Source organism: Neophocaena asiaeorientalis, unplaced genomic scaffold (assembly GCF_003031525.2).
Source record: "Neophocaena asiaeorientalis asiaeorientalis breed wild unplaced genomic scaffold, Neophocaena_asiaeorientalis_V1.1 scaffold721, whole genome shotgun sequence".
NCBI lineage: Eukaryota > Metazoa > Chordata > Mammalia > Artiodactyla > Phocoenidae > Neophocaena > Neophocaena asiaeorientalis.
Genome location: NW_020175365.1, coordinates 731,653 through 744,716, shown reverse-complemented (window position 1 = coordinate 744,716; position 13,064 = coordinate 731,653). Strand labels below are relative to the sequence as shown.

The 13,064-nt window shown below is 42.5% G+C and overlaps 1 protein-coding gene across 1 annotated transcript in view; it reads left to right on the top strand.

The window, feature by feature from the left end:
- Positions 1-12,477, top strand: part of GAD1 (glutamate decarboxylase 1) — a 40,348-nt gene extending 27,871 nt beyond the window's left edge. The window contains exons 12-17 of the mRNA XM_024765708.1: positions 780-844; positions 4,267-4,345; positions 5,472-5,621; positions 7,723-7,830; positions 9,381-9,470; positions 11,051-12,477. Coding sequence (XP_024621476.1) covers positions 780-844; positions 4,267-4,345; positions 5,472-5,621; positions 7,723-7,830; positions 9,381-9,470; positions 11,051-11,224 — 666 coding nt within the window. The 3' untranslated portion in view covers positions 11,225-12,477. The remainder of the gene's footprint in view (positions 1-779; positions 845-4,266; positions 4,346-5,471; positions 5,622-7,722; positions 7,831-9,380; positions 9,471-11,050) is intronic.
- Positions 12,478-13,064: the final 587 nt, after the last annotated feature.

Below are 13,064 nucleotides of genomic sequence, written 5' to 3'. Positions count from 1 at the left end.
CAAAAAAAAAAAAAAAAAAAAGAAAGAAAGAAATGCATACTGGTACATGTAGGAAAAATAAGGCAGCATATGGAAGGTGTTATCAATTAAGAGATTTAGTTCCAAATTTTCCTAGGAACATAAGAGGTACATTTTCACATGTGTGACTGGATGTGTTTTTTCCTTTTTCTCTCTCCATTCTCTTATGGGTTTAACTTCTCACAACTAGACAGTGGGGTGATCTGCCCTGCTATTGGACAAATGATAACAAAGGCTGTTCTTGTGTCACATGGTATCCCAAGATATTCGATCCCCATGCATCAGAGGATGCATAAAAATGTCTTGCTATTGCAGGAGTGGTTGTGGGACCTCCAAGCCCACCAGGGCTGCTGCCTTGTGAGTTTTTGAGGAGCCCTTAGAATTCTGCTCTGGGCAGAATCAGACAGCAGTCCCTAGTCCTTTGTGTCGCTCCCAGAGCTCCGCCCCTTGTCTCCTCAAGTGTCCCTGGCTTTCCAGAGCACTTAGGGCCTTGGGTCTCAGCACCACAGACTCAGCCCCTATTTACCTGTATCACTTGCACTGTGACTCTGACAACCAGGAGGAACTTTTCAAGAAGTGATAAATGATGAATAAGCACAACTGCCCCTGGTGGAACAGTCAGCGTGGGTTCCATTTGTCAGAGAAGCTTACGCTTTTCGCTGTTTACATTCTTGCTCATGTTTCGCTAGAGATGTGAAGTGACCGGGTGTGGACTCCTCAGCGCCACCTCCCTCTCCCTCTCTTTTTCTCTGTCCTCACAGGCTGCCTGGGGTGGCGGGCTGCTCATGTCTCAGAAGCACCGCCATAAACTCAGCGGCATAGAAAGGTAAGGGCTGAGCACAGGGCCTCCCTCCCTTCAGGCCATGCAACACGCTGTGCCGCTGAGTCCCTAATGTCCCTGCCCTGATTCCCAATGTCTTATTCACTCTAAGCTCACTTTTGTTCAGTAGGCACTTATTGAGCACTTACTGTATGCCAGGCACTGGGAAATTAAAGATGATGGATTTCCCAGTCAAATGAGTTCTCGCCTCAATTCACGATTTGGAAAGAGAAAAAGACAAGTATGCAGATAGTTACCACACCATGTGATATGCTCAGCAATAGATGTGATTGCAAGGTGCCCGGGTAGGAGAGAAGAGAGACTTACCAGTGTGGGGATTTGGAGGCTAAATGGGAGTTTGTCAAGGGCACAGAAAGGGGTGCTGATTTATTTCATTCTTTATTCTCACTAAGCTTACGTTTCCCATTAAGCTGGGAAAAGGGTAAGACGCTCAGCTTACCTGACTTGTCTCATGAACAAAGATATTTCATCTGCCAAGCCATGCTATTTTAGACTGTAGTTGGAGGCCTTTCTGAGGAGGAGGCGGTTCAGCAGGTACTGGGATAAAGGGAGAGAGGAAGCATGAATACAAGGAAGAATGTTCCAGGCGGTAGGAAGGGCAAATGCAAAGACCCTGAGGTAGGACTGTTCTTGGCAAGTTGGAGGAAGGACTGTCACCGAGACCATTGTGGCTGGAGCAAAGTGAGAGCAGTGAGAGCAGACCGAGGGTGGAGAAGTGGATGGGGAGCAGGCATCAGGGAAAGCACTCCAGTGGCTTCAGTGTTTGTTACCTCTCCTGTGCCTCTTCCCTTGCATTTCAGTTTTTTGTGTTTTTTTGTTTTGTTTTTGTGGTACGCGGGCCTCTCACTGTTGTGGCCTCTCCCGTCGCGGAGCACAGGCTCCGGACGCGCAGGCTCAGCGGCCATGGCTCACGGGCCCAGCCGCTCTGCGGCATGTGGGATCTTCCCGGATCAGGGCACGAACCCATGTCCCCTGCATCAGCAGGCGGACTCTCAACCACTGCGCCACCAGGGAAGCCTGCATTTCAGTTTTGAAAGGCCAGTATTGAAGCGAGTGAGACTGACTCGTTGAAGCATAGTTATATGACCCTTAACTTGGAGGACAAGATCTTAAATGTAGATAAGCCAGTCCAGCTGTACTTTAGATTTCTCAGGCAATTTCCATTTTCCATCTTTGAGTCAAGGAAAACTTGAAACATTTTGCACTAGACTTTTTCTTTTCTAACATTTTAAAGTCCATATGTCTTCTGAAGGAAATTGAATCCACGTCATGTCTTATTACTTTCCACCTGTAGCACCAAAGAATCATTTACTTCAGACCTTTAGGACATTCAAAAAACATCTAAGACATTTTGTGAGATCTATGTATAACTGGTTTTTTAAAACTTATTTATTTATTTAATGTTTTGGTCTGCATTGGGTCTTCGTTGCAGTGTGCGGGCTTCTCATTGAAGTGGCTTCTCTTGTTGCGGAGCACGGACTCTAAGCACGCGGGCTTCAGTAGCTGTGGCATGCAGGCTCAGTAGTTGTGGCTCACAGGCTCTAGACCACAGACTCAGTAGTTGTGGCACAGGGGCTTAGTTGCTCTGCGGCATGTGGGATCTTCCTGGACCAGGGCTCGAACCTGTGTCCTCTGCATTGGCAGGCAGATTCTTAACCATTGCTCCACCAGGGAAGTCCCTATGTGTAATTGTTTAATGATTCAGTGAATGATAGCAATGAGAAAATGGATTAAATTCACTACCTTCTAAATAAGGCTTGACAGTGATTTTTTTTTAATAAATTTATTTATTTTTGGCTGTGCTGGGTCTTTGTTGCCATGCGCAGGCTTCTCATCACAGTGGCTTCTCTTGTTGCAGAGCACAGGCTCTAGGCACGCAGGCTTCAGTAGTTGTGGCTCGCGGTCTCTAGAGCGCAAGCTCAGTAGTTGTGGCACACAGGCTTAGTTGCTCTGCAGCATGTGGGATCTTCCTGGACCAGGGATTGAACTCGTGTCCCCTGCACTGGCAAGCAGATTCTTAATCACTGCGCCACCAGGGAAATCCGACACTGATGTTTTTTAATGAAATAAACATTTAGTCAACTTTTCTCAGAACTTTTCACAGTCTCTTTCATAAAGGTTTTCTTTATTACGCACATGGGGGAAAGTACATCGGGTCTTTCTTTCTTCTCCTTGAGATTCAGCGTACGCCTGTGGTCATGTATACACTAAATTATTTTCCCTCTTATGCACCTAAGCAAGATGAAGAGGTTAAAAATTCGCAGCAGGAATTTAGCTCCAGGGAGAGCAGAGGCAGTATAATTCGGAGCCAATTGCTATGTCTGGGGAAAACATCCTTCACAGGTATTAAAGCATAGAGCCCAGCTGTGGGCTAGGCCATTGGAAGGGAGCTACCTAAGCTTTAATCATCATACATTACGCGTAGTTGTTGCCCTAATGTCCTAGCTAGTGTGCTCCTTAACCATTTAATTGTGTCTGACGGAGTGTTGTGGTTGCTAGGAGACCATGCTTGTTAAGCTATCATTGCAGCCTAAATAGGCAAGATTATGTTTATTTAGCATTTAAACAATGCTGCTAAGTAGCCAAAGTCTAGAATTGTCCAACTGATCCTTGCTTTTATGTGTCAGTCTTCATACTACCTTATAAGCAGGTAGGTCAGCGTCACCGGTCCAATTTATTAGTAAGAATGGGAAGGCAGAAAGAAGCTGAGTCTGTAGCCTAGAGGGAGGCAGTCTAGTGGAGAGGATATGAACACTGGCTCGACAGTCAGACTCCCTGAACTTGAATCTTGGCTCCAGCGCTTCCCAGCTGTGTGACTTTGGGTGATGTACTGAACACTTTTGTGCCTCAGTCTCTCCATCTAAAATAGGGGTGATAATAGTCCCTATATGATAGGATTGTTGTGAGAATTAAGTATTCAAGCATGGTTATTAGCATTATATATTTACTAACTCATTTAATTCAGTTCCTTGAGGCAGATACTGTTCTCCCCACTTCACGGACAGGAAAACTGAGGCTCAAAGGAGTTATGTAACTTGCCCAAACTAGCAAATGTCAGAGCCAGGTTTCAGACTCGGGTACTCTGGCTCCAAAGCTTGAGCTCTCAGCCATGACACTGCACTGATAAAATGCCTGTAACACTCTTAGAACGATAGGATACATAATAAATGATGTTCGTAAATGTTAGGTAGTATTAATACAGTTATTTAGAAGAGGCAGTCTGCCACTTAGTACTCTTGAGACTGCCTGCAAAATATTTGTTTACCACTTGATTAGTCAATTTAGGGGACGAGGTGTCGAAAACTTGTCTTGACTTGAGTTGCGGTGGGTGATGTTTTCCTCAAGAGGGCGGTTGCCTCTTGCTGACTCCTACACCTCCTCCTCAGAGCATCATGTGTTTCTTTCAGGGCCAACTCAGTCACCTGGAATCCTCACAAGATGATGGGCGTGCTGTTGCAGTGCTCCGCCATCCTGGTCAAGGAAAAGGTCTGCCCCTCCCCCAAAGATGAGCTGGTGGCCTGCACACCCTTTAGAAGGCACAAAAAGAGAAAAGCATGGGTTTTTTGTTTTGTTTTGTTTTTTTTACAGTACTGGCTGAGGAACTCACAAGATTGACAGCCCCACTGGGCCTGCCATGGCTGTTCTTTCCTACCTGCACATGTTAGCCTTCGGCTAACCCAGCATATCCTGTTGGCCCTTGCTCTGAACTGTCCTTCTTCCTTGTTCAGCCCCCACGGCCCTGCCAGTGATAGAAACTACAAGGGCATTATTTGAGTTTGAGGTCCCAAGAGCTGAAACAACTTATTTGGAACCACAACTACAAATGTCAACTTAGGGCAACAAGGAATATTGACCAAAAAGCTTCTGTAAATGACGATAGTTGTATAACTTGCCCAAATTAGCAAACGTCAGCCAGATTTCAGACTTGGGTACTCTGGCTCCAAAGCTTGAGCTCTTAACCATGTCACCGCACTGATAAAATGCCGGTAAGGCACTTAGAACAATAGGTAGTATATTCTCTTCCTAAGAATCTAATAGGACCCTGCCGTGGAGGGCCTTGTTCCTCCAGTAAAACTGTTGCACACTGAGCCGTCCTCAAAAGCCTGTCACCAACCTGTGGGGGCCAGTACCTATACAAGCTTTTTACTCCCAAGTAGAGCACCTGTTAACTTCATAGGAGCTCCCGGAAAGGATTGGAACACTTTTTAGGGGGTGCTTTGGCGGAGGAAAATTCTTCTACGCATGAAACTGTCCCACCCTCTACAGGAAATTTATATCCCCAACCCCTGCTGACTGAATGCCATAGCACTTCCAGTCTGTGAAATAACCGAAAACACCCATGGACATTTCCAGATGCTCCTTAGAGGGACAGTAGGGTGGGCTGTTGGCATCTGAGACAAAAGATCGTTTTCCAATCAGAGTGATAGAGGAGAAGGGGCGAAGGGTTTTCCAAGGGTGGTTTTGGAGAAGGACATCAGAACAAGTGCACGGCCTCATGAGACGTTAGAAGAAAGATTGTATGTGACCCTAAGTCCGGCCTGCCCTGTTTCAAAACCATCCACACCTCTGCCCTGTGAATACAGATGCACGCCTGTCTTGATTTCCATTACAGGGTATCCTCCAAGGATGCAACCAGATGTGTGCAGGGTACCTCTTCCAGCCAGACAAGCAGTATGACGTCTCCTACGACACTGGGGATAAAGCCATTCAGTGTGGCCGCCATGTGGACATCTTCAAGTTCTGGCTGATGTGGAAAGCAAAGGTACGAAGGAGGGCATTCAGGAAATAGAGCAGGAATGTAATTTGCACAGGCTAGCTGGCAAAAGTGAGGCAAAGATATATCCCAGATAATCCATTATGTGCGAAATCAATATCTAGATAATTGAGTTAACTATTTTCTTTGCAAATGAAATCACTTTATCCCTTATGTCAAATTCTCTCTCCTTCCATTCAGTCTTCTCAATTTGAATTAGCATGACTTTTCTTATAACTTTCTCTTATAAGCACTAAAAATTTTGTCAAGATAAGGACTTCCACAGCAGTCCTTAGGGATGCTGAAATTGTTTAGTGCAGATGTAGAGAAAGAGATAAAGATAAAATTACTACATTATTCTGTGCAGAACCCTGAGTTCCTTTATATGGTCTCAAATCATGGGATATATATGACAGTTTTAAGTTCTATTTAAATAATGGCTTTCCCATTATTTGTACTTCTATGCTCTCTTCTAGAAAATGTATACTTTATTCTAAGAAATCCTAGACTGAGGCATGCTGTGTCTGCATTCATCAGTCTTTCAGGATGCATTTCTGTGTCTAGAAAAAAAAGCAAACTACTGGAATTTCCCCCAGTGGGGGTGAGGGAGAGGAATACCATGGGACTATTTATTTCAAAAGTATTTGTATGCAATCAAGTAAGGGCAATTTTTATTTCACAGCTTTATATTGCAACCATCGTTTTATTTTTCTACTGTTAAAGTAATTTTAATAAATTTCCATATATAAGATCGGGTCACCTAATACCAAAACAAAGAAGGGTTTCCAGCCAAACATCTAGTCCAATGTTTTTTCTGTAAGAAGAATTTGATGGATTATTAGTTTTTTTCCTCATTAAGTTATTTTGTCTTAATATAGAAACAGTGTGAATTTGATTTCTACCACAAAGTAATCATAGGTATTTTAAGCATATAAATAGTCATAAATTGCAACAAGAGAAAGAGCCCTATCATTCAGAAATATGATAACCACATGGCCTGTCTCAGTAACTTGTGCCTTGGTTTTGCCTGACAATAACCGCTTGAACAGTCTGCTGGAAGTTTAGCTCAAAGAGTATTTATTGGTTACCGACGTGGGACCTGGTGCGGGCTTCCTTCCCAAGAAGAAAGTGGACTGGCCCGAGCACTGCTCAGCGGCAGCTGCTGCTTTGCCAGTGCTGGGCTTGGCCCAGACACATTAGCAACCCACAAGCCTCGTGCATCTGCTCTCCTTGTTAACACCGACCCACTCAACACCCCCCATGCTGCTGTTACTAATCAGCCATGCTGGCTTTGGAAACTCATGCTCAATCAGTTTGTCCATAGATGGAGCTACTGCCATCTCAGGGCACATCCCGAGACCAGTGCTTCCCCATCTGCCTGCCTGCCTCTCACTAGAAAGGGGTAATACCATGTTACGTGGAAGGTAGCCTGCCTGGGAGGGAGGGGGACGTGTTTGGCCAGGACTTCCTGCTGCGGGAAGGTGGGTTCTAAAGTAGTATTTCTCCAACTATCTGTGGTGAAGAACCAGCTGGGGTGTTTTTAACCTCTCATAGACCAGTACAATAAATTGGTCTTCACTTAATTCATTTATTGTACACTACAATAAAGGAATTGCTAGAAAGGTGAAATAAAAAGCCATACCAAGTATGAACACCGGTTTTAAAAATGCAGTTCAGTAGGCATAAAAGTACTCTGTCAAGTGACCATAAATGTTCCTTATTACTTCATCTCAATTTTTGGACTCATCTTATCATGGACTGGTTACATTTTGTGGACTGGCCTCAGTCCATAGACAACAGTTTGGGTGGCATTATCCTAAAGCAAACCAGAAATGGGCTTCAGGCTGTGAATTACTAGCAAGAAGCTAAAAGCCCTGTTGAGAATAACTGCCCAGAGACTAGAGTGCCTTCAAAAGAGATGAGGCACACTTTATCGCATGCAGAGCTATGAGAAAGACATACATATTTAATGAGATGGTTCTTGCTAACCATCTCCAAGAATACTCTTATATATATTTCCGATAGACAAAGACAGCATAGCCCTCTCAATGCCATCACAGGGAAATTCAGCCTGTCACCAACAAACATGACTTTTCCTTTTTTAAAACAGGGCACAGTGGGCTTTGAAAATCAGATCAACAAATGCTTGGAGCTGGCAGAATACCTCTATGCCAAGATTAAAAACAGAGAGGAATTTGAGATGGTTTTTGATGGTGAGGTAAGTTATCATCCTGGACTAGATATATAGCATTTCTGGAAAATCTCTTGAGGGAAGCTCCTGAAGCTGTAGTGTCCCACATTGCCGGAAGCTGCTTCTGAATTTTCATTCTAGCACTCTTCATTTACTTCCCTCTGTGTCCATGAATGTTTCTTCTGGTAGCATTGGGATGACTTTTCCCCTTCACCTCTTCTAGAAAAGATATAGTTCTCAGCCAGCCCTTCGTAGGCAAGAGGTCTTTCCTTGGCAGGTCTGAATCCTGTATAATTCTGGGGTCTTATTATGGTGTTGTACCTCCATGATAAAGTGTTCCTCAGTTCCAAGAAGCTTATAGGATGGGTATATCCTTGTCTTCCAAGACTGGTTCTAAAATGAAGTTCTACTTTACAATAGATTCATTATGAAGAGAGCAAGATACAGTTGTCTCTGCCCTGAGTTCAGATCCGTATTGCACACAGTAAGGTACTTGTCATACCAGTGTTGGCTGAGTGCCTGCCGTGTGCCTTGCCCCAGGCCAGGAGCTGGATTATAGTGTAGTGACCAGAAGAGGTATTGTCTCTGCCCTATTGGAGCTCGCAGTTGAATAAAGAAAGTTGGGGGCTTCCTTTGCGTGTCCGGAGCCTGTGCTCCACGACGGGAGAGGCCACAACAGTGAGAGGCCCGCGTACCGCAAAAAAAAAAAAAAGTTGGAATAGGAGCCAGTGCTGAACAAAAGGACATCCACTCATAATCCAGTGTAATAAACACCACCTGCATTCAATTCAGTCCATTTATCAGGCACCTAAAGTACTGGGAACACACCGGAGTCACCAACTGAGCAAAAGAGCCCTGAGCAGTTCAAATCAATCATACAATGCTCATGCGTTCCACCTCTGGGACCTCACTCTCATCATTTACACTAATTTAAACATTCAACCAGCAGGTTAAAACAAATGTAATGTCTCTAGACCATGAGAGGCAGGCACAGTGATGGCAGACAGCAACTAGGAGGGAAACTGAAAAACTACAGCGAGAATACAGAAGGACTTAAAAAGCATGAGTCTTTAGGGCAGGAGCACTAAACAGTTCTAAGCATCTCAATAAGCCCTGTCTTACAGATTAGAACCAGTTTTAATTTTCATTTTGGTAATCCTGAGTCTTCAGAGAAGGTTCAGTATTGATAAACTCAGAATACTCAGTACCAATAAAATTAACTACGTTTTGAGCATCTTCTATACATGAGGCACTACAAAATGGCAAGATGGATAATACCCTTTTTTAAAATGACCCAAATGTAATTTTTTTAACATTTCAATGTTGAAAGGTGGGTAACTTTAGTCATCTAGAAAATGGGTTATGGGAAACAGTTCTCTTGTCAGATATGATGGGATTAACCAGGCTTTGTTCTCCCAAGTATAGAAGTAACATGAAGCCTTTTTTTTATCCTTTTTTTTTTTTGTCTGAGAGACTTCCGCCAAGGGTCCATAGGGGTTTTGGGACAGCTCTCTCTCAAGTTCTCATAATTTTTCTGTTTTGTTTGTACGCATGCTTGTCTGTGAAAATCTCCACAGCCTGAGCACACGAATGTCTGTTTCTGGTATATTCCACAAAGCCTCAGGGGCGTCCTGGATAGCCCTGAGCGCCGGGAAAAACTACACAAGGTATGGAATCACTCCTTGTCTCATCTAACCCTCTGCAATTTTCTCTGGCTAGTCAGAAGATCCTCACTCTGATGTGTCTTTCTAACGGAGGAGAAATAAAAGCTAAAGGCTTGGGGTGGTAGGGAGACATCTTGTTATAGTCTTCTTGGGTCTGAATTGTCCCCTCACTGTGGCTCAGATCAGTGGGAACCTCTGGAGGACGCATCCCTGCCTTAGGTTGGTGTTCGTCATTAGAGGGGTCATATGCAGCGCAGTTGAATAATATACATATTCCTAGGAACTTTCGTATTAAACTATGTCTGTTAAAATATCTTTTACTAAGTTCAAGGCTGTTCTAATGCTGATTCATTCTAGTTGTCGGTTTCTATATCTAGTTTATATATTACTTATAGTTGTTTGTATTGTATTTAATTTATATAATATTTCATTCATCTAACCATTCAGCAAATATTTGTTGAGCGGAGTCCATGTGCCAGACGGTATCCTAGGCACTGGATTATACAGAAGCCCTAATTTGTGTTGTTGCCCATGTGAATTTTTTGTTTTTGATTTTGAATTTATTATCATTGTCCTGTGTCCGACTTTCAAAATTCAGTTGCGCTGTACTTTCTGTAGGAATATGTGATTGGGTAGACTTAAATAGTCATTAGAGGCCATCATCAAAAAGCCTACAAAGAATAAATGCTGGAGAGGGTGTGGAGAAAAGGGAACCTTCCTACACTGTTTGTGGGAATGTAAATTGGTGCAGCTACTATGGAGAACAGTATGGAGGTTGCTTAAAAAAACTAAAAATAGGGTTGCTATATGATCCAGCAATCCCACTCCTGAGCATATATCCAGAGAAAATTCTAATTTGAAAAGATACGTGCACCCCAATGTTCACAGCAGCAGTATTTACAACAGCCGAGACATGGAGACAACATAAATGTCCATAGACAGAGGAATGGATAAAGAAATTGTGGTACATATATACAATGGAATATTACTCAGCCATAAAAAAGAATGAAATAATGCCATTTGCAGCGACATGGATGGACCTAGAGATTATCGTACTAAGTCAGTCAGAAAGAAAAAGATAAATATCACATGGAATGTGAATGTGGAATCTTAAAAAATGATATAAACGAACTTACAAAACAGAAACAGACTTCACAGACATAGAAAATAAATGTATGGTTACCAAAGGGGAAAGGGGATGGGAGAGGGATAAATTAGGAGTTTGGGATTAGCAGATACAGACTACTTCATATAAAATAGATAAACAACAAGTTCTTAGCATATAGCACAGGGAACTACATTCAATATCCTGTAATAACCTATAATGGAAAAGAATCTGAAAAAGAATATATATATATGTGTGTACAACTGAATCACTTTGCTGTCCATCTGAAACTATCACAATGTTGTAAATCAACTACATGTCAATTTAAAAAATTAGTCACTAGATATTAGCCAAGGAAGAAACTTGTACAAGTAATAAAAAGAAAATTGCTCTTTTTTCCAACTAAGAAATGGGTTGCATTTTGAAAAAGAGCATGGTATATCAGTCTTGAGTTTTGTTTTGTGTTTTCCCTCACAAGGTGGCCCCGAAAATCAAAGCCCTGATGATGGAGTCTGGCACGACCATGGTTGGCTACCAGCCTCAGGGGGACAAGGCCAACTTCTTCCGGATGGTCGTCTCCAACCCAGCCGCTACCCAGTCTGATATCGACTTCCTCATTGAGGAAATAGAGAGGCTGGGCCAGGATCTGTAATTGCCGTCCATAGAACATGAGTCTCTGGGACTTCCCTTTCCCCTCTGGTATTCTAGAACAAACTCTATATGTTGCTGAAACACATAGGCCATTTCATTGAGGGAAAACATAATATCTTGAAGAATACTGTTAAAACCTTACTTAAGCTTGTTAGAGTTAGCAGGAAATGATGTTCTTTTTCAAAAGTTGCACAGTATATATGTACAGCTATATATACCTGTCTCTATAAATATATGTCTGTATAGTGAGTGTGGCTTAGTAATAGATCACAGCATGTCTCCCACTCCAAGAGAATTCACTTTACCTTCAGCAGTTACTGAGGGCCAAACATGCTGCAAACCAGCTTGCGCAACAACCCCAGGAAAGATGTTTTTCAAAATGCCAGGTGTCGGGGACCAAGGGAAATGCTGTTGGCAGGAGTTGACTTCATTGTCGGTATTTCTCCCGCCTGAAGTGATGATGGATGAGAAAAAGCACCACTGGCTGACAAGAGTCCCGCCCTTTCCATCAGTATCCTGTGAGGGGAAAACAGTAGCAGAGTCATTGATTGTTTCAGGTGTACTATTGCTGTATTTTTAGAGATTAATTTGTATAGATTGTGGATATTTCTGTTGTCTGACCTTGGGGCGGAGTGGAAGAACACATGTAATGATTTCATTGACTGTTTGACAGTAGGTATATGAAATATTTGCTTATTTATATTCAGAGATTTACCATGTTAAAGAGGCGTCTTGTATTTTCTTCCCATTTGTAATGTATCTTATTTATATATTAATGCAGTAAGTTCTAAAAACTGATTATGGTATTTTCGTGCACTTGTGAGCCAAAGAGAAAAGATTAAAACTAGTGAGACTTGTATTTATATTAGAGTGCCCTTAAAATAATGATTTAAGCATAAGTTTACTGTCTGTAAGAGAACTCTGATACTGTACATAACGTATATATGGAAATCCTGTTACTTACATAGCATCTGCTCTTCTATTACCCTCTCTGGCTATATGTCTGGTGTTCTCTACGCTTTTCTAGTAACTGTTGCGTGATAACTAGATCCCCTGTAATTTTGTAGTAGCTCATGACCAATCTCTGTGACTTTCTTAGCACAAACCTAAGGCAATGTTTCCGAAGACCTTCTGAAGTCGGATAAACTGACCAGGCTCACAACTGTTTTTGAAGAAAGGAAATTCACACTGTGCATTTTAGAGTATGCAAGAAGAATATAAACAAATAAAAATATTCTCCATGGAGAATTTGAAAAAACATTTTCTTTTAGTATCTGTTTCATGCAGAAAGAGAGGTTTCCAGTTATAGTTACGGGGGTCACCACAGCCCATTCACTCTCCACTAGCTGACTTTAGGTGATGCTCAGTACCTTTATTAAGTTGCAACTCAACCCACAGTCTTAGGTTCCCAAGCCCCTCGTCTAAGAATCATTGGGATTCTAATTAAATAAAATTTGCAATTCACACCTGGAAAAAGAAAAGCCATTCCTGTTTTTCATTTTCCTATCTGCATCTTGGAGTTCCATTCATTCAGTTACTCAACAAATGTTTTCTTCCTCTGTAGCAGGCAGTGTTCTAGCACTAGGTAGGGTTGCAGAGGTGTGCATGGCAGACAAATTTTCCTTCTCGTGGGGAATCTTCCATCACTTGGTGTCTGTGGTATCTGAATACGTCTGAGAGCACAGAATTGTACCTTCCTGCTGTTTATGCTTGTACAGTGGGCCCAGTTCACTTCCTCAGGAAACATATTTTGGTGCTGGATCATTATGAAATAGGGTCCATTTTCTACACTATTCTATTAAGCTATGATAATACTATCTTACTCATTTGGAATACAAGTA